This window comes from Musca vetustissima, unplaced genomic scaffold (genome assembly GCF_032173495.1).
Source record: "Musca vetustissima isolate MV318-11 ecotype Yass unplaced genomic scaffold, APGP_CSIRO_Mvet_v1 utg561, whole genome shotgun sequence".
Classification (NCBI taxonomy): Eukaryota; Metazoa; Arthropoda; class Insecta; order Diptera; family Muscidae; genus Musca; species Musca vetustissima.
Window position 1 is genome coordinate 321,560 of NW_026886958.1, and position 23,917 is coordinate 345,476.

A 23,917-nucleotide genomic window follows, 5' to 3' on the forward strand; every position below is an offset into this window, starting at 1 on the left:
CATTTTCAGAAAAAATGAAAAACATGAATGAAAAGTAAATAGATATGGGTTCAACTATAGTCAGGAGAAAGAGAATTATTTTTTCTATTTAGATCCCTATGTAATTCACTAAAATATGTTACATTTTTGGTGTAAAACAAGAAACAAAAAGTTTGAAATAAAAAACTCTGATGATATGAATTATGAATAGTGTTGTATGAACGGGTTAATTCATGTACGTAATTCTGAGAGCAAACTACGTTGTTCGGATGCCCGTCAGAACATGGCATTAAACTTTTCAATAGAAAAAATCGATTAATCGGGTAGTCAAAAGTCGATTTACTTATCCCTATACAGCTGGTCACGTAGCGGATTCTCTCGTTTCTTTTTTAAAAAGGAACTAGTTCCTTAATGTAGTTCCTTTGAACTATGTAATTACTTCATAATTAAGAGTCGAACCACGAATGAGAGAGGGAACAACGCTCGTCTGTACATGGCATTAGACTTTTCAATACAAAAAGTCGATTAATCGAAAGTCGATTTAGTTATCCCTAATCATAATTTGCCTAAACCTCATTCGTAAACAACACGGTTTCCATTTAGTCTCTATCCCACCTCATTCGTAAACCTTCGGTTATACCATTTTGAGTTCATCTTTATCGGCCATTTTGTCTTCTCCTCCCATTCGTTAGCAGGTGGAACGTTTTTCAATTTTTTCAGTCGTCGTTTTTATATTAGCTCCGTTCCAAAACCTAAAAGAATCTACTAATTTTACAAGTTTTGCAACTTTTTACTCGAAAACCGTTCCTGAACCCATAAAACTGGTAAAGCATTGAATCAAATTTAAGAGAGCACAAAACAAAATGGCTTTCTCTTTGTAAACTTTTTGTTATGTTGATTTTGAAGTATTGTCATCTAATTTTGGCATATTTACTAGATTTGCGTTCCCGAACTTTTCAAATTATTTTGTACTCTGAGACTTGAAATGTTTCCCTTTTATTAGCTTTACTATTAAACAAGTGAAAAAGCGTTAAGTTCGGCCGGGCCGAACTTTGGATACCCTCCACCACAGGTATACTGACAGGTATTTGAAATGAAAAAGTGGACCGATATTTATAATTTTAAATAGAGATATTTGGTACCCAATATGAACCCACTGTACCAAATTTCAGCGAATTCGGTTGAAAATCGCGCTCAAGAACCTCAAAATACCAAAAATTGGGGGTGCCCTTATATGGGGGCTACCAGAAAAAGTGGGCCGATATTTATAATTTTTAGTAGAGATATTTGGTACGCAATATGAACCCAATGTACAAAATTGCAGCGAATTCGGTTGAAAAGCGCGCTCAAGAACCCCAAAATACCGAAATTGGGGGGTACCCTTATATGGGGGATATCCGAAAAAATTGACCTATATTTAAATTTTTTTGTGGAGAGATTTGGTACCTGCTAAGAACTCAAAATACTAAATTACAGCCAATTCGGTGAAAAATACGATAAAAACCCAAAAAATACTGAAAATTAGGAGGTACCGTTATATGGGGGCTACAAGAAAAAGTGGACCTATATTTATAATTTTTTGTGGATACATTTACTACAAATTCGCTTGAAAAACGCGCTCAAGAACCCCAAAATACAGAAATTTGGGGGTACCCTTATATGGGAGCTATGCCTAAACGTGGACCGATATATCCCATCTTCGAACTTGACCTGCCTGCAGACAAAAGACAACCCTATGCAAAATTTCAGCACCCTATCTCAATTCATTCAGAAGATAGCGTGATTACAACAGACGGACGGACATGGCTAGATCGTCTTAGAATTTTACCCTGATCAAGAATATATATACTTTATAGGGTCGGAAATGAATATTTCGATGAGTTACAAACGGAATGAAAAATTTTAATATACCCTCCATACTATGGTGGAGGGTATAAAAAGTACTGGAACAGACCATTTGTTGGCGAAGGTTTGCGTACGACGTCGCTTGAGTCTTGGCAGAACGACGATTAACAAGCGAATTTTATGAAGGCTGGAGTCTTGGAGGCTTCCCACTGTTCTTTTGAATCTCTCTCTCTCTCTTTTATTATTTTTTTTTTCGTTTTTCCATATATAGTTCCTTTGCTCCATATAGTTCCTTTGCTCTTTATAGTTCCTTTGCTCCATACAGTTCCTTTGCTTCAAATAGTTCAAAAAAGGAACTGGATCAGAGAAAGGAATTATATTAATTAAAGAACTGGAACTAGTTCCGTTCGTTCCTTTCTCGGAATAGATCCAATGAACTAGTTTATTCCGGAACTACAACATTCGCATTTTTTCTTCACAGTCCATTGAAAAATAAGTTTTAATAAAATATATTAAAATTTCTTGCAATGGCTACTGTTCAGGAACGTTTACAGCTGAATCGAACACCATTGGACAAATGGTCGACAAGAGAACAGCTGGCGTTGGCCTCTGCGGTTCTATCAAGTGGTGATCAAAATTGGATGTCGGTGAGTCGTGCATTGAAGGTTCTGTGCGGAAATTCAAAAGATACTTTGCATCCTCGTCCTGGTGATTGGTTTTCGCAAAAGAATTGTGCTGTACAATATGGCCACCTCTTGGAAGATGTGGAAACTCCAAAGCGTAAGAAACGAACATCGGAAAGTAGTCTATCATCGTCACCGCCGGTGGAGGCTCCCACTGAGGCTATAGTTCGTCGTCTCACCGAAGAGCGAATGCAGGAAATAAAGTTGGAAATACGGAAACAACAAGAGGTAATAGATTTTGCAAATTCCGATATAATGCATATTAAAACCTCTATATTTGCAGGAATATGCAAGCATTGTGGCAGAAATAAAGGCCCTACAATCCGGACGTTTGGAAGATGTGGAAATATTACAAATGTGGTCGGATATTGAAAAGGAACAGGAAATGTTGAGAATTGATGAAATGAAAATGGAAAATCAATTACGGGAGCGGGAAATGCGTAAACAAGAAATGCAAAGAAATTGGCGTACAAGTAGTGGTGGTGCTGTTCCCAGTAACTCGTCATCCTCGAGTTCATTGAAATCTTCTACAGATACAACAGCTGTCGATATGGATGTAGAGGAAATTATTGGATCAACCAAAACGGTGACATCAAACACAGGTCATTCCATGCAAATGCAGGCGGGCACATCTCCACTGCTGACGTCCCTCTTGAAGTCTCCAACTGCTTCAAATTCTCCAAGTAGCATTGGTGCCGCTTCCGTATCAGCACGGACCAGTGCACCAACAATTACAACACTCCTCACCAGTGGATCTATACCAAATCCGAATCAACCGGCTTTGATACCTGCTGGAGATTCGGCAATACAATTATTAACCAGACCCATTAGTGGACCACCTTTGGATTCCAGCATAACTTCCGGTTCAAATCAGCTTAGCTTGTTGAGCCCTTCACAATCTGCACCCACTCTGTCAATGCTATTGGAGAAAAATAAGTCAGCACCCTCTGCACTGTCGACAGAAATAAAAACATTTGATTCAAATGTGAACACAAAAACCGAAACAGATACGGTGTCGGCAAATGATTCTAATAACGAATCAATACCTATGGATATTGAAGAAGACATGCCAGCTACAACAAATGTGACACAGGATGCAGATGATATCGATGATACAGATCCAAATGAAGAACAGCAATTGATGGAGGTCTTTAAGAATATAGGCAACATAGATGAGTTGGATATTGATGTATCGGATGTCATCGATGAAGAAGTTGATTTTCTAAAGGGTGTAGATGAAGAGGAGACGGCATTGGAAGAGGCCGTGGAAGATTTGGAAGAAAAACTGGTAGAGGCAAGTGTTGAACTTGTGGAAACTATTAAGCAAGATGCACAAAGTTCTCTACCACCCACTGTTAATATAGACGATATTAAACAGGAAAGTAATATACAAAATCCAGAAAACGCCACTGAGGCAAATGTTCCAGCCAAAACGGAATTAACATCAAGTGATGACTCAAACGATAATATACCCTTGGCGGCTGTAGCCTCTTTGGAATCGTCCAAAGATCGTCTCAATGAATCATCAAATGAAAGTAGTTTTTTAAAAGAACAGGTGGAGTCTGCATTTCCAAAAAACGAACCAGCCGAGCAACGCGAAGGCATAGAAGGTGATTCAACAAAACTGGAAATCAAACAGGAGATGTTGGATGAACATGAACAGCCTGCAAATGAGAATGCTGGGAAGTCAAACGACAACCCTGCTGGTGATGATAAAAATGAGGATGATCATACCAATTCGGATGGTAATAAACAGGGAGATGTATTTGTAGTGCCCGCTATGGAGGATAGTAATAAGGCTAGCGGCACAATTAAAACTGAATGTGAAGATGATACGCAGAGTAATAGTGAAGGACAGGATCACAACAAAATGAGAAGTGATGTTGATGATATGAATGGTAAGGAAAATTTGTTGATATAAGTAATTTGAACGATGGAAAATATTTAAAAATATTCTTATTTGTCTTATTGTTTATTTTATTTCAGGTGAATCAAATCATCCACCAGAACAAAGTGAGGGCAGTGCAGATACATCTATGATACAACCACAAAATGATTTACAAAATATTGAAACAACTATGGACACATCATCATCATTGTCTATGCTACAGCCACCACCAGCAATTTCTGTGGCTGATACAGATGAAAATTCCTCATCCACAGATATTAGTATACAGACGCGAAAAGATGAAAAATCTTCTTCTTCTTCATCCAAGAGGCAATCATCACATTATCAGAGAAAAAGTCCACACGACGCTAAGACTGATGACGAAATGCCAAATCCTTCAACACAAATGGCAGTACCCAATAATAGCGGCGGTGGTGGTGGTAGCTTAACTCCACGACCAACAGCTTTGCGTAAACTACGTGATCGGGATCGTTCGGAAAGTCCCATGATAGATGATGATGCCACAACACAAAGTGACCATTCGACTACAACAACAAACCAACGTTCGAGAAGACGTTATTCATCGACACCGGTGATAGATAGTATACCAAACTCGCCTGCCTCCAGTGATCGTGATGAATCTCGCGATTTAAGGACCTACAAAAAATCCTTACTTAGTATCTATAATGTGCTGCAGAATAGCAAACATGCGGCGACCATACAACGTATTTTAAATGATGAAAATACACCCTACAAGTTGGAAGAAATTTGTTTGAAACCAATGGATTTTGCCAGTATAAAAAATAATATCGAATCGGGTGTTATACGTTCTGCATACGAGCTGCAAAGAGATGTCCTCTTAATGTGTCAGAATGCTTTATTTGTGACAAAAACCAATTCAGCTACAGCCAAAGCTGTTTTAGCCTTTCAACAAGAATGTCAAAATATTCGAGAATTTATGCCGAACTTTTTGGATTCACATGGCGGAAAATTGGATCGCAATGTAAGGGACACTAAATCCAGTGGTTCAACTTCGTCCTCAACAGGAGGTGGTAGCACCTCCAAGGGGCGAAGTGGTTCAAGAAAAAGTCTACGTTTATCTTAAGTTAGAAATAGAAAACAAAATATAATTAATAATAATAATAAATTAAAAATTTATTCTAAAAAAACAAAAACCGAAAAACATTTGATAACAAATATTAACTTTAACACTATGTAAAGATGAAATTTTGTAATCTTCTGGCAAGTGATGACTTGCACACGGCCCGCCGACTAGGACATGCATATTGTCGCAAACAACGTGACAAGCGTAAATCACAATAACATAGACGAGCAGCACATGAATCCGGACCACCCCATTCTCCATGATCTATGGCACACAATGGTTTACCACGATAACATTTCCATACATAAGGTACAAAATATTCCAGATATGACAGGCAATTACTGTGCTCGTAACATTTATCGTGTAGTTTGCAACAACGATCAATGCCATCTGTGGGTATTCCATTACCCAAAAATCCACAATAACAGCCATAGCCTTTATAGATCAGTGGTTCACAGCCAGTAGAACATTTCAGCATGGAATACAGGCGTAGGACATCACGTTTGTGTTTTGTTTGATTTCTGGAAAAAGTTAAAAAAATATTAAAATGTATTTTTCATTATTTTTATTTTTTTTAACATTAATTTAAAGTTTGTCAATAACCAAATTGATCCTCAAGGCGACCTTGAAGATTTGCTACACTTTTCAGATTACGATGATGGATTTTCATTTTCCTGTATCGTACATAATGAATTGGTCGATGCATTTGCCAAAGTTAAATCAAACGCTTCTGGTTCTGATGGTTTTACTAAAAAATATAATAAATTGGTTTTCCCTTACATATCAATTTACTTATTACATATTGTCAATTCCATTATACAGACTTCAACATTTCCATGCTGCTGGAAGACAGCAAAAATCAATCCTATTAAGAAAAAAAGTAGCAATTTCTGTGAGTATCGACCTATTGCCCTGGTACCTGTTCTGTCCAAAGTTGTGGAATATGTTTTACAAAAACAAATAATATCGTACATTGAAAGAAAGAAACTATTAAATGATTGTCAATGTGGGTTCCGAAGTGGAAGAAGCACTGCTATGTTGTTGGTCGGTTTAACAGATAATATAAGAAGGTATTTTTCTAACAATAAACTATGTGTATTAATTTCACTTGATCTGGAAAAAGCATTCGATCAGGTAGACTATTTCTGTCTTATGCACAAGCTTAACAATGTGTATCGATTCAATAAATATGCCTGTAAATTATTGTATTCTTACCTGCTTGATAGAAAACAATTTGTCTTCCAGAAAAACAATTATTCTACCATACTCCCATGTAAAAGTGGCGTTCCGCAAGGTTCGGTCTTAGGACCTCTTTTATTCATTATGTTTTTAAATGATTTGTTTGATAAATTGAAATATTGGTGTATACCTTATGCGTACGCAGATGATGTACAACTTCTTTTTGTAGGCGAATTCGCTTACGAAAATATATTGCAATCTAAAATTGATCTCGTTATGAGAAATCTCAGTGATTGGATGTCTGCCAATCGTCTTTCTGTTAACCCATTGAAAACGAATGCAATGATCTTTGCCAATAAGGAAGTTAACCATTTGCAATTAATTTATCATGGAGTAAATATTAACATTGTACACAGCATGACGTGTTTGGGTGTTATATTAGACGACAAGCTAACGTTTGAGTGTCAAATCAGTAGTATAGTTGCCCATATAAACTTTTCCCTTAGGCAACTTTACAATTCCGATTTAATTCTACCACATCATGTAAAGAAGAGACTAATATATGCTCTTATTATGCCCAATATGCTATACTGTTTAGAGGTGTATTCGGGCACTTATGATAGATATATTTCTATGCTGCAGCTAGCTTTTAACAGAGTTATGCGCTATCTATATTCCAGAAAACGGTATGATCATATTTCCCCCTATGTATATCGCTTTCTCGGTTGTTCTTTCCGCGATTTTATCAATTTCAGAGTTTTGGTTTTATTTTACAAAGTGTTTAAACAACAATCACCTCTGTTTTTAACAAATTACTTTACTTTTTGTCATTCGATTCGATTAAATCAACTAATCACAAGAATTGGCCCCCATATGAATGAATCGTTTACTGTTAGAGTAACTCGTTTATTTAATATACTCCCAAATAATTTAAAGCTATTCTGTTATTCCTATAACTTATTCAGGAAAAAAATTCTTCAACACTATTCCGAAAATCTGTTCTAACTTTTTTATATACATTTTAAATCATTTATATGATTTTGCCTTACTTGATTTGCAAAAATTGATTATCATTTTAAAGCTACGTAACAACCACAATAGTATTCAATGTATTGTATTTATAAATTTATATTATTTAATATTTTACATTTGAGTAGCCATGATGTCACGAAGTTTTTTAAAATGCATCTGCATAATTACATTCATAATGTTTTATTAGTGTTAACATCATTTATTTATAATAACTTGTTTAAAAGTGGATATATTTGAGTAGTCATGATGTAATGCAGATTTAAACATGTTTAAAATATTTATTATATTATATTTATAAGAATTTGATTTAGAGTAGCTATGATATAAGGTGGATTCTTTGTAATTATACATAAATTGGCCATTAAATTGTAATTTGGCTTCAATTACAAAGTAAATAAAGACAAATTAAATTAAATTACCTCTTTTCCCATTTTGTCGAATATCCAAAGGGATCATTTGATCGTGCTATAAACACATTTTCATCCATTTCCTTTCTAAGTTCTACTCGATATTGTTTTTGTTTCATTTCTGCCTCAGCAATATCCTTTAGATATTCCGTTGATGATATACCGCCATATAGGTCTTTTGTTATTTCATGATAAGGATATTCGGTCAATGTGTTTGAGGGGTCACTACAAAACAAATGAAATGGAAGTTATTTGGAATGTCGGAAAATAAAATTAAAATAAAGGGATATACATATATATCTGTCATGTTTAGGATTAACAGATTCCCCTTCCCTTTCTTTTCCTCGCTCAGGAAACCGACCAGACGACAGACAGGGCGCATAAATCAAAACTCCATTTTGGCTGGAACTCCTACAGAGCTAGTTTCAACAAATACAAAGAAAAAGTCTTGAATAAATTTCTGTGTGTCGATAGAAGGAGTCAACGACGCTGCTAGGTTTCGAAGATTACTATCCAAGGATTAGAAGTCCATCGGAAGTATCAAGAAGCAGGATGGTTCTGAGACTCTTAATCTCCTAGCTGAGACTTATTTCCCAGGTTGCAAAGGTATGGGTACCATCGACGGTGAACGTGATGACACTCAGCCTCTTGTGACTCTAGAATTTTATCTCATTGGCAAGGTGGTTAACAGAAATAAGATACATTCAAACCATATAAATCGCCAGGACCAGATAGAATCACAACGGCGATGCTTCAATTTGCCTCGCCAAGTATATATCTGACCCTTAAGAAGATCTATACGGCGTGTTTGACTCTCTCGTGTGTTCCGGGTCTATGGAACGAGGTAAATGTTACTTACATTCCTAAAGCGGGTAAATCAAGCCACTCTGCACCAATGGACTATAGACCCATTAGCCTATCATCCTTTCTCCTCAAGACTGTCGAAAGACTGATTGACCTAGAGATTGGGAGTCGTATAGACACCACCTCTCTTTGCAATTCACAGCACGCATACATAAAGGGCATATCTGTAGAATCTGCACTGCACGAGTTGTTAAGATATGTTGAGAGAAATATGGAATTCGAACTTTACGTTGGCCGCCTTCCTAGATATAGAAGGAGCCTTTAACAACTTGAGTCCGTAAACCACTCACTTAAAAAAATTGGCACTCTTGAAATCCTTACTTTTTGAATAGATAAAATGCTAAAGAGCAGAACTATAAATCCAAATATGGGGGATACAAAAATCAGGAAAACAGTAACTAGAGGCAACCCTCGCTCTCACCATTGCTATGGCCATTGGTAATTAACAACATACTGATGGAACTGGACGGAAAAGTTGTCAAAGTCGTAGCTTATGCGGACAACGTCGTGATATTGATTTCCGGAAAATTTCTCGGAGCTTATGCAAAGAGCCTTACTGACACTGTCGCGTTGGGCCAGGGCGAACGGCCTTGGTGTAAATCCAACAAAGACGGATCTGGCAATGTTCACCAGGAAGAGTAAGCTCGACGTTTTTGCTCCACCAACACTGGATGGAGTGTAGCTTTGAAGCACAATCCTGGACTGTCAATTACGATGGAATAGGAACGCTGAGGAACGGGCAAAGTGAGGGCTGATTGCACTCTATGTATGCAAGAATTCCATTGGGAAAAGTTGGGGGCTAAAACCATCAACTATACACTGGTTGTATAACACCATGGTAAGGCCCATCCTTTCCTATGGTTATCTCGTTTGGTGAAACTGCCTGCGCCACAAGTCGTCATCCAGCTAACTAGATAAGGTAAAAAGAGCCACCTCTATTCTAATAACAGCAGCCGCGAGGAGCACCTCACAAGCAGCTCTGAACGCAATGACGAACTTAAGGCCTCTGGGTCTCGGCATTTCAAGCGTTTCGGGCCGCGCGTATTGACCTAAGTCTGCATGAACAAAATCGTTGGGGAAGTTGTACCTTTGGGCATGATTGTATCTTGAACGAACCAGGTATGACATTGGACCAACGCGTAAAACTAAACGACTATATATCACCAGTCCTGAGATTTGACGATGCAGATGTATTTATTCCTAGTAGAGACGACTGGAACCGGAGTAACATTCCTCTGGACGGTCTGTCTTTCTATACAGACGAATCCAAGATAGAAGAAGGTACAGGGGCTGACGTCTACTGTGAACGGCTAGGCCTTGAGCTTACCTACAAGCTGGATAGCAACTGTAGTGTTTCCAAACTAAAATCTTCGCGATTCGGAAGGCAGCGGAATTGATAAACAATCTGGATGCAGAGAGCGTTGTGGATAGTCAATCAGCTCTTACATCAAATCTGAGGCCGTCCTCAAGTGTAGAACAGTTTTGGAAGAACTTACAGCTATGAAAGAGCAGACGAAATAGCTAGACGAGGATTTCAATTTACAGATATAGCAATTGATGGCTATGTATGGCAATTGATGGACCTGAGTATAGCTGAAATAAGAGTAATGACAGGAATCATTACTGGTCATTGCAATATCATGGCCTTTAACAGTAAATGAGCCTCTCCTGTGTCGCTGCCCAGTCTTGGTCTACAGACGGCACATACTAGTGTGTGCTCTTAATTTCTTCTCAACAACAACAACAACCTGCTCTAATCTAAGAAAAATTGTACTTATGGGTACTAAATGGTAATAAATTTGGATTTAGGTGAACCAATAGAGTCCTGAAATTTGGAATAAAGATTACTGCTGGGGTGTAGGACTGGGAAATGTAGGAAGTTTTGATTATTCGTACTTATGAGTACTAAACGACACCAAATTTGGTACAATTAGAATTTAGGTTGAACATATAGAGCTGGAATCCTGAAATTGGGAAATAACATTTCTATTGCATTGTTAGATCGTTATGGAAATTTGTACTTATGTGCACTAAATGGTACTAAATTATATACAATTTGGATTTAGGTGTTCGCATAGAAGTAGAATCCTGAAATTTGGAATTAAGATTGCTGTTGGAGTTTAGGATTGGGTTATGGAGATAGTTTTGGAAAATTTTTTATTTATGGATACGAAATGGTACAATATTTTGTACAATTTGCATTTGGGTGAACGGATAGAATTGGAATCCTGAAATTTGGAATTAAGATAACTGTTGCAGAGTAGAATTGGGGTATACAAAAAGCTTTGGAAAGGGGTATGCAAAAAGTTTTGGATTTTTATAAATTAGATCGTTATGGAAATTTGTACTTATGTGTACTAAATCGTACTAAATCTTATACAGTTTGGATTTAGGTGATCGGATAGAGGGGGAATTTGAATTAAGATTGCTTCTTATTGCATAAGATTGGGGGAATGGATGTAGTTTTGGAAATTTTTTAACTTATGCATACTAAATGGTACTATATTTGGTACAATTTGGATTTGGGTGAACCGATAGAGATAGAACACTGAAATTTCGAAATAATTGTCAAATTGAGGTAGTGGAAATACGTAGGAGTGTAGGATTGGGGTATGGATGTAGATTTGGACATTTGTACTTATGGATATTGAATGGTACTAAATTTGGATTTAGGTAACCCGATAGAGCTGAAATTTAATAAGATAACATTTGGAGGGTAGGATTGAGGTATGTAAAACGTTTTGGAAATTCGTGCTCATGTGTCCTGAAATTGGGAAATATCATTTCTTTTGGATTTGAGGTAGGTACTAAATGGTACTAAATTTGATACAATTTAAATTTAGGTGAACCGATACAGCTGGAATCCAGAAATTTGTTATTCAAATTATTTTTAGGGTGTAGGATTGTGGTAAGTAGGAAGTTTTGGAAATCTTGTGGTATGTAACGGTACCAAATTTAGTATAGAGCTAGATTTTAGTACCAAATTTACTGGAGAGCTTGACGTAGATTTTGCGGTCAGAATTGGAGTGTAGATATGGGGTCAAATAAATGAGCTGTTCAAAATTTCATCTCTATCGGATACTTAAAGAGAAGAACTGGGATAAACGATTTACGGACATGCAAAAATCGACTCAAAAAGTGATCCTATATAAGTATGTGTATTTTTTGTATGTTACAAACATACACACAAAGACAAAATACACTGTATCACAGTGTTATGTAGGGTATAAAAATTACTCTTTCTTATTGCAAAAGAAGTTACTAAGAGTTTTCGTCTACCAGAAAAATATATGGTTCCGCACACACATTAAGTCATTTTTTTTAATTTTTAACAAAGTTCATTAGTTCATTTATGTATACTGCTTTGACCTACTGAACATTATTTTATTACCACACAACAAAATACTACTTTTTGGATATTACATTTTTTATTAAGAAAAGCGTCAACTTATTACATGTGAAAATCATGCGTTTTTAAATTAATTTTTTTTTTTTGCAATATGTTTGTTTAGTATAAGGATAATAGAAATTGTCCAAAATGAGGGCATGTGAAAAAATGACCCTCTAAGATATAAGCATTTTCTTTCCTTACCTATTACGATAATCCTGTGTAGTTTGTGGCTGGGCAATATCACCATTCCAACCGTCTAAACCCAAATGTGACCAGGGATCCCGTTGCGCTGCTCGATCAATAGCTTGCATTTCGATACGCATAAGTTCGGTAATATTTCTATTAAATGGCACTTTCGCATAACGAAACCTCCTTAAAGTCATATATGATTCGGTTAAATTAGGAAATGTTGGTTCCATAAACTCTTGCCGTTCCATAAATAGCATACGTTCCGAAAATCTATTGTCACGGGTCCCGTCCTCCTCGAATGGTAATTTAAATACCATTGCTGAATTAATTTTTGGATTTTTCATTGGAAAACTGTACATTTCAGTTACGACTCGTTCAAAATCTAAACTATTATTTGTAATCGGATCGAATGCACTTTTCATATCGTTTAAAATTAAGTTATTCATATTTGTTCGGGTGGGATATCCATTGGGTATTTTATAAATATGGGCGTGATTGTAATGTGTGGCGTGAATACTACTTATTGATGTTATATAATAAATTAATAATAATAAAAATTCTCTTCCATGTGAATTATAATTCATTTTGGTTTTCTTTTTTCTTTCTTTTTTAAATAAATGCACAGACAAATCGAACGAAATATAAGTTAAAATGTTTAATGCAGCACAATCTCTTTTTAGCCGCCACCTTTAACTTAACGTCTTATTTAGTCAACGGTTATGTTTAAATTAAACCAATAAAATTGTTCGTTTATTCGTTACATTCGTTAAATAAGTGACTGAAATGTTTTGTATGAAGTGCGGAACGTTTCAGTGGGAGCAGTAACAGTCCAGCCACTAAAACACCTATCCACACATCACAACGCAGACTCAGGGGTAAACAAGTGCACAGCAACCATCAACATCATCATCATGATCATCACCATCCCCAATAATAAAAAAAACAGCACCACCATCAACATCACCGACGACAAACAACTTCAGTTCGGAGAAGTGTGTAAGAAAAACTATGGCAGTGGTACAACGAACGAATGACTCTGAGCGGGTATTAAGTCAAACCTCTGCCACTATTGTCTAGCGGTGTGTGTATGTCTGCCAGCCTGTCTAATCACCAGCTCACGGTTGGTGTTGCTTGTTTATTGGGCGCTCAACGAACAATTGTTTTACTTCATTGCCACGGCATGGCATGTATTACCAAATAGAGTTTAACGTCCATACTAACCGCCATCGACGATTCATTCATAATGAAGTTTTCAACAAGTTTAACCGGCTCTATTTAAATTTAATAATAATAATAATAGTACGAATATCAACAATAATAGCAATAAGACTTTTGCGGAAATAACCTATATAAAAATAAAGACAAACAGTGCATGAAAAATGTGTTTCTTGGTTTCTGGGATTTACAATGAGAAAATTTGTTCGGTTTGTTTTGTTCGTATTAAATAATAGATACAGAGCTAGAAACAAACGCCAATAACATCCAACATGTCCTTGTCTTCGGTTAAGACATTTGTTTGAAAAGCTGTTAAGCAATGTAAAACAGAAGTTCGTAGAAGTAGCTCACGGTTTTCATTAACAATTAAACTAACAAAAAAATTTGTTTTAAATAACAACTGTGATACGTTATGTTTAAGAATATTTTTGTTGATGCAACAGTAAATAATATATTATGTTCGACTTCCAGACTTTTTACAATCAAACTAAGCGATCATGGTCGCGAGTTATAATATTTCAAAATCAATTATTTTTTTATATTTCATTTCGTTTGTAACATCTTTAAAAATTCGATAGTTTGATATAATACGGTTGATTTAGAAACGTTAATCTGTTGAAAACATTATGTAGATCGCATTATTCAAGATAGAATTTTAAAATTTGTACACATATTCCTACTACTCCTAAGGCATTTATATCCTTCTTCACATTGTGGTTATGTATGTACGTTTAAATTATACAAAGTGATGAAGGGTATCATGATCATCCACGAAAAGAAAAATATATGGGGAGATCTAATGTGGGAGAAAAAAGGGGTGATAGAGAGAGATAAGAAGTTTATAAGGAAGTATGAGAAGGTAAGTATGAGATAGTATCGATGGCTATAGAAATTGGATAGAAAATATATTACGTGCCAACGTTGCACTTTCCCAACCACTTTAGGTTTCTAATGATGCTGTAGTTTAAAGCAGATTCTGTTGTTGAGAAGAAAGTGAGCACCCACTAGTCTGTGCCGTCTGTAGGCCAGGACTGGGCAGCGACACAAGAGATGCTCAATTGTCTCCGTCAGCACAGAGTCTACAGTAATCAATAACAACATGGTCTCAATCAGTAACAACAAGGTCCTGATATTGCAATGACCAGTAATGATTTCTGTCATTGCTCTAATTTCAGCTTTGCTCAGGTTCAACAATTTGTCCTCTCGGGTGACAGAATCGGCCAGATAGATCTTGACACATTGCACCTAGGTTCGTTGTGCCAAAGTTCATTGGCTCTTTCTTCGAAGAGCGCCTAAAAGTTCCTGATAAAGATGACATATGGGTGGTTTGATTGAGCCATCAATTGCTAGATCTGTAGATTGGGATCCTCGTCTAGCTAATTCGTCTGCTCTTTCATTAACCATGATATCACGGTAAGTAAGTTCTTCCAAAAGTGTTCTACACTTGAGGACGGCCTCGGATTTGATGTAACAGGATTTGATGACTTTAAGAGCCCCTTGACTATCCACAAAGATAGTCACCGCCAAACATGTTGTTCATGGAACCTTAGGGCACTACGCGCGGCCTGACACTTAATGCTGAGACCCAGAGGCCTTAAGTTCAGCATTGCGGCTCACTGTACCTTTTCAGAGTATCATAAAGTAGTGATTTTTTTTGGGGATCTTGGCTGCATTTTTTAGAAGAAGTGACTGCAATTTGGCAATCCATATACTTGGTGTATAGGTTAAGTTAAAAAAGAAAGTCAATCATATTTGGAGGCCTGTGGTTCATTCTGAAAAGGAAATAACAAATGAGAAAAGAAAAGGGGAACACGTAAATATAATATGAAGAAAGGAATTTAGAATTCTGCCAAAAAATTTGTTCGACAAAACTGTAGATGATGATGGGATCTATATCAGAGAAAAAAGTCAGATTACAAATTGATCATCATCTGCTGCGTATCGTTGTACATATAGATCGATTCTCGACCATTTCGTTTCTTCTTTAAAAACTCATTTCAAAAAATTACAAAACGTTTTTTTTTTGTCCATCTTGCTTCTACAAAGCATCGGCAGATTATTCGGTTAGTTGCCATTGTTTTGCATCTTCTACATTGTCTTGGTTCTTGCGTTATTGTTCATCGCCAGGTGTTTCTTGGTCGGCCACGATTTCGTGATTCATATATATTCCATTTCATTTGGTTATGTTCCCTATTCATTCTTTCTTAAGGTGTGGACAATCCATCTCAATTTCCATCGCTTAATCAGCTTTTGTATGTGTTCCTGGTTTATTGGATTCCACAGCTCTGTCAGGGCTTTGAGCCAGAATAATCTGCATGTTATTCTGATATATTTTGAATAAACATAGCTTTTTAGTGATGATGTTAGACACAAGCCAAGTATTACTGTCCTATAGCAGAGTCGATTTTCGAATATTTTATGCTAGATTTTACTCGATACATACAGCTTCCAGTCGTCCAAATGCTGCTGTTGGATATCTTTTGAGAGAGAAGGTAGATATTATCCGCTCGAAAAACTTTCATTAAACAAGTATTCTCTCTTATATTAGATCTGGTGATGTTTAGCATAGTCGGGAAAGTATTTTACCAATACCATGAATAATATCAGCATCCTGACATATATTATACAGATTATATCGGTGTTATCTCTCACATGATATCCAACATGCAGTGAAAATTAGAAGACCAGAAGAGACATGCTTCCAATGTTGGACTTGGGAATAATATCAAGACCCATGAACCGGGGGTTGATTAATATAACAATGACACATTTTCAATCGAAATTTAAAAAGTATGAAAAAATACAACGGTCCTCGGAAAGTTAAAGGCTTATATATCAGGGTCCTTGTGGAAATTTAAGGGTTATGCATAATTGTTCTAATAATTATGCGCTCAGTACGAGTGTTATTTTGCACTTCGGGTTATCTCCTTTTCTTTGTTTTCTGCTCGATTTAATAAATTGTAAATTGTCTTTCGTGTAACTGAAAACATTTCCAACAATTTGATCACACTATTCCCCAATTGACGGCTGTAATACATATAAAAATAATAACCCTCTACATTTGAAAATGTTTAATAATTATTCACGTGTAAACACATTCCAGACATATCAACAAGTGGTTATAGTGACCTTAAGCAATAAATTTAAATAACTTTTAAAATAAATTTATTAAACTAGAATTTAATTTGAATAAAATATAAAATTTTGAATCAAAATTGTTTGCAAACATTTCCCAATAGTCTTTCCAAACATTTCCCATATTTACCACCAATACCAGATTAGTCGAAAATCGATCTGTACATCCCTAAAAGCAACAAGCAAAACAAGCACAAAACCCATTCAGGCACGTGTAGTTAAACTAAAATCATCGAAAAAGGATATTATTGTAGATTAAATTTCGCACAAAAATTACAAAAACATAGCATAAACGTGCAATTAAAATCGGAGAATTTGTGTGCGACAGGGTGGCGAGTGCATTGCGGTGTAGTACGACGGTAAAAATTGTTTAGACGACGCCACCACTGAAAAAAAGAGTAACAACACTACAAATACTACTGACATGTTTTATTTAATTGGTTTGGGCTTGGGAGATCCCAAGGACATTACAGTAAAAGGCCTTGAAATTGTAAAACAATGTAGTCGTGTATATTTGGAAATGTATACATCAATATTGGGCTGTCCCAAGGAGGAATTGGTAAGTTAGTTGCATGTGCAAATACAAATGCAGTTGATAAATGAAATAAATTACATTGTTTTTGTTTTTACTAATGTGTTTTGTGTATAGGAAGCATTTTATGGACGTCCAGTATTGTTGGCAGATCGTGACCTTGTCGAACAGGGTGCTGATGAAATATTAGCTGGCGCTGCCGAGGAAGATGTGGCCTTGTTGGTTGTGGGCGATCCATTTGGCGCCACTACGCACACCGACTTCATATTGAGAGCCAAAGAAAAGAAAATCCCCTATAAAGTGATACACAATGCGTCCATTATGAACGCCATCGGTTGCTGTGGCCTTCAGCTGTACAAATTTGGCGAAACTGTATCCATACCCTATTGGGATGAAACCTGGAAACCCGATAGCTTTTATGATAAAATCAAGCTGAATCGTTTGCACAATATGCACACACTGTGTCTGCTGGACATCAAGGTCAAGGAACCCACACTTGAATCGTTGATGCGGGGGAGAAAAGAATATATGCCACCACGTTTTATGACCGTGGCCGAAGCTGCTCAGCAGCTATTGGCCATAGTCGATAAAAAGGATGCTTTGGAACGTAATACAATACTGAATGACCAATCGTTGTGTGTGGGCTTGGCACGTGTCGGTCATGACAATCAACAAATTGTAGTTCGAACGTTGCGAGATATGGCTTCCACTGATATGGGAGGTCCATTGCATTCTCTTGTCATACCCGCCAAAGAAATGCATCCCTTGGAAGTGGAGTTTTTACAACAATATGCTGGTGCGCTTAAATTAGAGGATTACAATCATTAGATAACTACAGCTCTACTCAGAAAAATGCCAAAAAAACAAACAAGGAAAACCAATCTCATTTCGGCTAAGAAGGAGTGAGCAGAGTGTTGAAAGATAATCCGCAAACTTAAAGGTTTTAATATGCAAATGTATACGTAAGAGAAATGTTAGTTATTTTAGAGTGAACCTGTCCATCTATTGCACACTTGAATAGATTATCAGCTCGTCGTCTTTCTTTTTTTGGTGCAGGTTCAATGTAGACATACCACAAAAATTTTTTATGATAGAAAATCATTGTTAAGATCCCTGGTCACCTCACTAATGTGTATCTCATAGTTCTAATATACGTTTGGAATTACGCTCGTTTTCCATTGTGCATTGAGGATCGTTGAGGATCACATAAAAATATATAAATGTAATGATTTTGTGTTAAGAAGCTTTTTTGTTTTAATTTTCTTTTTTTTCAATAATTATAAACTTTATTTTTAAAATTTAATAGTAATTAACTTTAAAAATGAAACAAATATTGTTGTGCTAACTACCCTCTCTTTTGGCTAATCATGAAATGATTCAAAATCTATAGCATTTAAAGTAGATTCAAAGTTGTATGATTGTAAAGGATAAAGGTTTAGAGTAAAAAAATGTATGAAACTGTAGAGCGTAAATTTATTTATATTTACAAAAAATATATTTTTTGGAATTGTGAAATGAAAAACAAAGAATGTGATTGAACCCGTTAAGAATATGAAAACCCCAGAGAACAATTAAAGAAATTTATTGATGTGAAATCTAAAACGAAAATTAGTGTTTTAATGGGGAAACAAAATTGTGAATGGAACTACGCCAAGTAATTGCTGCTGAGTTACTACAGTACCTATTTTAAGCAAATCATGTGAGTAAATTAACACCTTAACACGATATATACATTTTTTTCACATATACCAAAGTATACTCCCTTAATTTTAAAACCAAAATCTTCCATAGAAAAAATTAAAGATATTTTCCAAAAAATATTTTTACATCACATTTTATTATATTTCGTTATCTTGTCATCATCATGAATCAATCAATAATGCAAATTTAAAATTAAAAAAACTTCCTTCACTTCTCTTTAAATTGTGTTCAGCTATGGTCTGGTCGACCATACTAGAGTTGAGGTACCTAAGGTGACACATGTTGATGAATATCCTAGGGTGATTAATAAATACCTTTCTTTGACATAGTAAATATTATTTAAAAAATTTATTTTCATTTAATAATACAAACCCCGCAAACGTCTGCCCGAACCTTGCCGATCGTAGAGTACATTAAATTTGTTAACAAAATGATTCATGTCGTTGCAACCCTTTGTCATGGCGCCCAAATAGCTAATAAGGCCGACATCATTACATTGTGTATAGAATTCCTCTTTGAAGGCGCTGCCTTGCATTACCGGCAAACGATGACTGAGAGCATAGACTTCACGTAGAATTTCCTGATTGGCAGCAAGCTTTCCAGCCTCGACATCTTTAATGTATTTGAGTACGATTTTAATGCGAGTCTTGAGCATTTTAATTGCACTCTCTTGGGCAACCAAATGTTCGGCAACAAATGATTTTTCACCCGTATCATTGGTTGACATGCGAGCTACATGATCCACACCAATGCGTTCAGCCTCCTCGGTGGCCAGAGTGTAGGTAAGTGGTACCAACAGCATAGTTGCTTCACTGCGAACAATATCAATGACCGACTCGTAGAGTTTCAATGGCAGTTGATCGACATTGCGTGACAAGGGATTTAATTGTAACATAATTGGACATTCATTCATTTCCGAAATTTGCTTATGTATGGCCAATTCTTTTTCTGTGGGGTATTCTCCAGTGGTATACCAGCCAATAAAGTCCATATCACTGAATACCTAAAACAAAGAAAGGGAATTATTTCGCAATTATCTGAAAGAACTATTAGGCAGACATGGTATAAGTCTAGTCTACACGCATCGTCCGGATTTTTTTCTATACTTTTCTATACTATCAGCCTTATTCTGGATATTCGCTGGGAGATATCTCGCATATACAACAATTTTCGCTTTCACATTCTCGCCTTATTCTGAATGAATAGGGAGACGCAAAAAATGCGAGATGCGGATTCGAGTTTTCGAAAATGGTGGTTGAAAAAAAGATTCGTGTTGCCATATTATAATTTAAGTTGTGTTGTGTGTTGCCATATTGTAATTTAAGTTGTAATGTGTGTTGCCCCATTGTAATTTAATTGTGTAATATTTTTCAATATTTTATTTATTGATTATTTTATTAAAAATTGTTACTTGTTATTGTGGTTTAAACTTTATAACAATATAAATGTGAAATATCAAGAATCCGCTTTATAAATGGTTTGTAATTAAAAGAAAATTAATTAAAGTTTTAAAATATGGCAACCTACATTATGACATGTGAAACAGCTGTTCATAGTTTTGATGCATTTTGGTACAACAACTACAATAGATTACAAATAAAAGAACATTTTTTATGATGGGAAAAACACAGACACATAATTGTGTGCCTTTTTATTTAATTTCGACATTTTATCTCTCCAAATTCTTAAAGTGGCCTGTTATGCTCCTACTCCTTTATTTCTTCCTTCAAATAATGCAAACGATAATTTTGAAAAAAAATATTTTTTGTATTTTTTTTTTTTTTTTGTTTCATAATTTTTATTTAAGTTTTTTACTGTTAAGCGGCTCATTATGCAAATTTGGTTTTTCTATAATTTTCTTCTTGAGATACACATCCTCACCCAAAATGTCTGGTTTTCGCCTCCAAAATGCATCAAACTCGACTTAAATATTCATTATTACCTTTATACATTCCTTGGCAATATTTGGTTCAGCATGCATCATTATCAATAGGATTTCCAAAGGCATTTTATTTGCTGTTTTCCAGATAAATATTTGCTTACTATCATTTATAATATTCTAAATCGTCATAGAATAAGTATTGTGTTAATATTTTTCATAAAAATATTTATTACTTATGTTTTTGTAGTCAATTCACTTTGAATTTATTAGCGAAAAAATTCGCACAAAATTTCATCTCATTCTCCTACTCCCTGTAATCCAGAATACCTAATTTTTCCCCAAAGCGGATTTTTCGCTTTCGAACTTCATTCAGAATAAGGCAAAAGCGAGAATGCGAAAAAATTCACACAAAAATGTTGTCCAGAATAAGACGAAGGGGAAGAGCGAGTAAATTCACGTGGAATTGACATCCAGAATAAGGCTGTATACTTTCTGAAATATCGCCCCTTAAGTTCGTCAAATACCGGCAATTTTATAAAGTTTTTTTTTCTTGTGTGCAGATAGCGACAAATGCCGGCTATTTGATATAAAATTTTAATTCAATTGGAAGTTCTATTCGCAAAATTAATACAATAGAAAATTCCATTCCCCAAAAATGCGGATCGAACGTGTAAACTAGACTTGTACCTACCCCACACTCTCATACCTGCTTATATTGCAGCTCTTTGGCCATATAATAATCCACACTGATAAAGACATCATCGCCCACAACATCTGTTTTCAATTCAAAGGAATTCATCACTTCAATATTACGACCCTTTTGTTTGCCAATCAATGCACCATAGACCTGACAAACTTCTCCCGCCTGGGCTCGTATGCGTGTCCAATGTTCCGAAATGTTCATTATAACCAAAGGATGTAGTGATATGGTTACTGACGGCACAGTACTTGGATCAGCCATAACATTCGAAGAGGAGGATGTTGTTGCACTCGGACCGGTATTTGATACTTTGTTACTACCCTCACCGGAAGCAGCGGCTGCAGCAGAAGTACTCGCCTTGGCAGTCATATCAACATCAACTTCCATTTGTTCCATTTTGGGGCGTAAATATTCTATTTAATAAAAAAAAATTGCAAAATTTTTCTCAAAGGAAGATAGACTGTCGAAAAAACACACTGATTGATTGTATTTTGCAATGTTGCCACACGTAATTTTGCACAGACAATAAACAATAGAGTAACCATTCACAATGGTGACACAGTGTATTCTTCTTCTTGATTTCATTGGTTCTATGTGGTAATTCACATTGAAATGACATCCCTCTTAAACAAATTATGAAAAATATATAAATTAACAATTTAATAAAAATTAATGGAATCTTTTATAAATGTTTTAATATTTTTCTCGTTAATTCAGGTTAAAGTATTGATCGACGAAAAGTACACTTAAAAAATTTAACTTTAACGGCTGAAAAATTGGGGAACAAATTTATGGATCAATATTGATATTTTTTTAAAGGAGAATTTAAATCCTTAAAATACAGTTAATTGAAAGGTGAACATTTGTTGCATAAATAGATGCGATCGTTTACATTTCCAGCAACTTTTACTCAGTAAGAATTTGCAGAAAGTAAATACTTTTTTTTTTTGTTATTTTAATTTTTTGATCATTTGAAAGTGATTTTAAGTGATTATTTATACTCTTTCGAGTCGAGCTTGATGATCTAAATTTTGCAATGAAAAGGAAAGCCAGTAAATACTAATTTTTCGTTCCCAGGAGAAAAAATTGCAAAAAGTGAACAAACAACATCCGGTGAAAAATTATATCGATACAGCTGATTAAAACAAGGAACAATTTGGCGCAAAAAAAAAACAGAATTTTTATTAAAAAACGGATAACGTGCGGAAAATTAGTGTTATGTGCCCCCCTCAAACATTTAAAAGGGTTGTGGCCGGTAAGATTAAATAAGAACGATTTTGTTGATTTTTTACAAAAACTGCTGATTAAATATCAGCTGATGGTACAAGAAAATTCTTACTGAGTAAATGTTCCTTATAAGAATTTGCAAATACTCAGTAAAACAACTGTCTTTCTCTAAATTCACTCTCTTTTACTGGACTTTTGGGTAAACGAACAGCATTTTGTAACAATTTGTACAAATTATTGACTAAACAAACGAACCTAATATTGATAATTTTTAATATGGAGATTTATCACGTAATAAGATTCAAAATGTCTAAGAATAATCAATATAAAAAAACCAATCCAAATCTTCAATTTACCGGAAATCGGAAGGTAATGTAATTTTTTTCCGGACGATTTTTTGCAAGGGCCTTTCAAAATAGAGCAAAAGATATGTAACAGTGGATAAATGATCGATTGTGCTCCAAACTTGTCGTGAAAGCGAACAAAATTAGGATTTGGCTTGGAAATGAGAATTTTATTGTGAATTCACATTCCCATTTTTGGCAAAGTGAATTCACTTTTCCCAATTTCCAACATTTTTATTATATTTTGATGGTCCTATATGTATTTTAAATGGCGACAATGGAAATCAATTTACAATGTAGGTTCTAATATGTGACTCGACCGACTTTTCGTAGCTTCACTGCCCACATAAAGGTTGATGGTACACAGAGATCTTCTCGATCGAAGATAAGTTAAATTTATTGCGTCCCCCTTGGGCCCTTCTATAATATTTTTACCAGCAATATAAAGAAATTAAAACATCCTTTTAAAATTTATTTTTTTAGTTTGTTGTTTTTGTGTATTTTTTGTTTGCTTTTTTCCATAATATACATTTAGATAAAGTACATATTATTTTATTTTTTATTTGTTTGTTATATATTATATTATAATATTAATATAATAATATTATTATTATTACAT

The 23,917-nt window shown here is 35.3% G+C and overlaps 4 protein-coding genes across 4 annotated transcripts; 2 read left to right on the plus strand and 2 right to left on the minus strand.

Moving 5' to 3' along the window:
* The first annotated feature begins 2,351 nt into the window (after window positions 1–2,351).
* Window positions 2,352–5,500, plus strand: LOC133334452 (bromodomain-containing protein 8). The gene is made up of 3 exons (XM_061542748.1): window positions 2,352–2,735; window positions 2,791–4,405; window positions 4,494–5,500. The coding sequence occupies exons 1-3, from the start codon at window positions 2,352–2,354 to the stop codon at window positions 5,498–5,500; spliced, it is 3,006 nt and encodes a 1,001-aa protein (XP_061398732.1).
* A 106-nt stretch (window positions 5,501–5,606) lies between these two features.
* LOC133334453 (uncharacterized) lies at window positions 5,607–13,008 on the minus strand. Its single transcript, XM_061542749.1, has 4 exons — window positions 12,575–13,008; window positions 9,437–9,679; window positions 8,131–8,343; window positions 5,607–6,021 (listed from the first exon to the last, which is right to left on the minus strand). Exons 1-4 carry the CDS (start codon window positions 13,006–13,008, stop codon window positions 5,607–5,609), a joined length of 1,305 nt encoding a protein of 434 aa, XP_061398733.1.
* A 4,306-nt stretch (window positions 13,009–17,314) lies between these two features.
* On the plus strand, window positions 17,315–18,295 carry LOC133334443 (diphthine methyl ester synthase). Its single transcript, XM_061542740.1, has 2 exons — window positions 17,315–17,471; window positions 17,562–18,295. Exons 1-2 carry the CDS (start codon window positions 17,337–17,339, stop codon window positions 18,270–18,272), a joined length of 846 nt encoding a protein of 281 aa, XP_061398724.1. The 5' UTR covers window positions 17,315–17,336; the 3' UTR covers window positions 18,273–18,295.
* Window positions 18,296–19,361: 1,066 nt separating this feature from the next.
* Window positions 19,362–22,123, minus strand: LOC133334440 (COP9 signalosome complex subunit 6). The gene is made up of 2 exons (XM_061542735.1): window positions 21,734–22,123; window positions 19,362–20,148 (listed from the first exon to the last, which is right to left on the minus strand). The coding sequence occupies exons 1-2, from the start codon at window positions 22,121–22,123 to the stop codon at window positions 19,504–19,506; spliced, it is 1,035 nt and encodes a 344-aa protein (XP_061398719.1). The 3' UTR covers window positions 19,362–19,503.
* Window positions 22,124–23,917: the final 1,794 nt, after the last annotated feature.

Coding starts and splice junctions, on each gene's coding strand:
- LOC133334452 (XM_061542748.1), top strand. CDS start 2,352: ATGGCTACTGTTCAGGAACGTTTACAGCTGAATCGAACACCATTGGAC. Junction 2,736..2,790: donor AAATACGGAAACAACAAGAG/GTAATAGATTTT, acceptor CTATATTTGCAG/GAATATGCAAGCATTGTGGC. Junction 4,406..4,493: donor TGATGTTGATGATATGAATG/GTAAGGAAAATT, acceptor ATTTTATTTCAG/GTGAATCAAATCATCCACCA.
- LOC133334453 (XM_061542749.1), bottom strand. CDS start 13,008: ATGAATAACTTAATTTTAAACGATATGAAAAGTGCATTCGATCCGATT. Junction 9,680..12,574: donor ACACAGGATTATCGTAATAG/GTAAGGAAAGAA, acceptor TTGACAGTCCAG/GATTGTGCTTCAAAGCTACA. Junction 6,022..8,130: donor TCGACAAAATGGGAAAAGAG/GTAATTTAATTT, acceptor AACTTTTTCCAG/AAATCAAACAAAACACAAAC.
- LOC133334443 (XM_061542740.1), top strand. CDS start 17,337: ATGTTTTATTTAATTGGTTTGGGCTTGGGAGATCCCAAGGACATTACA. Junction 17,472..17,561: donor GCTGTCCCAAGGAGGAATTG/GTAAGTTAGTTG, acceptor TTTTGTGTATAG/GAAGCATTTTATGGACGTCC.
- LOC133334440 (XM_061542735.1), bottom strand. CDS start 22,123: ATGGAACAAATGGAAGTTGATGTTGATATGACTGCCAAGGCGAGTACT. Junction 20,149..21,733: donor AAGAGCTGCAATATAAGCAG/GTATGAGAGTGT, acceptor TCTTTGTTTTAG/GTATTCAGTGATATGGACTT.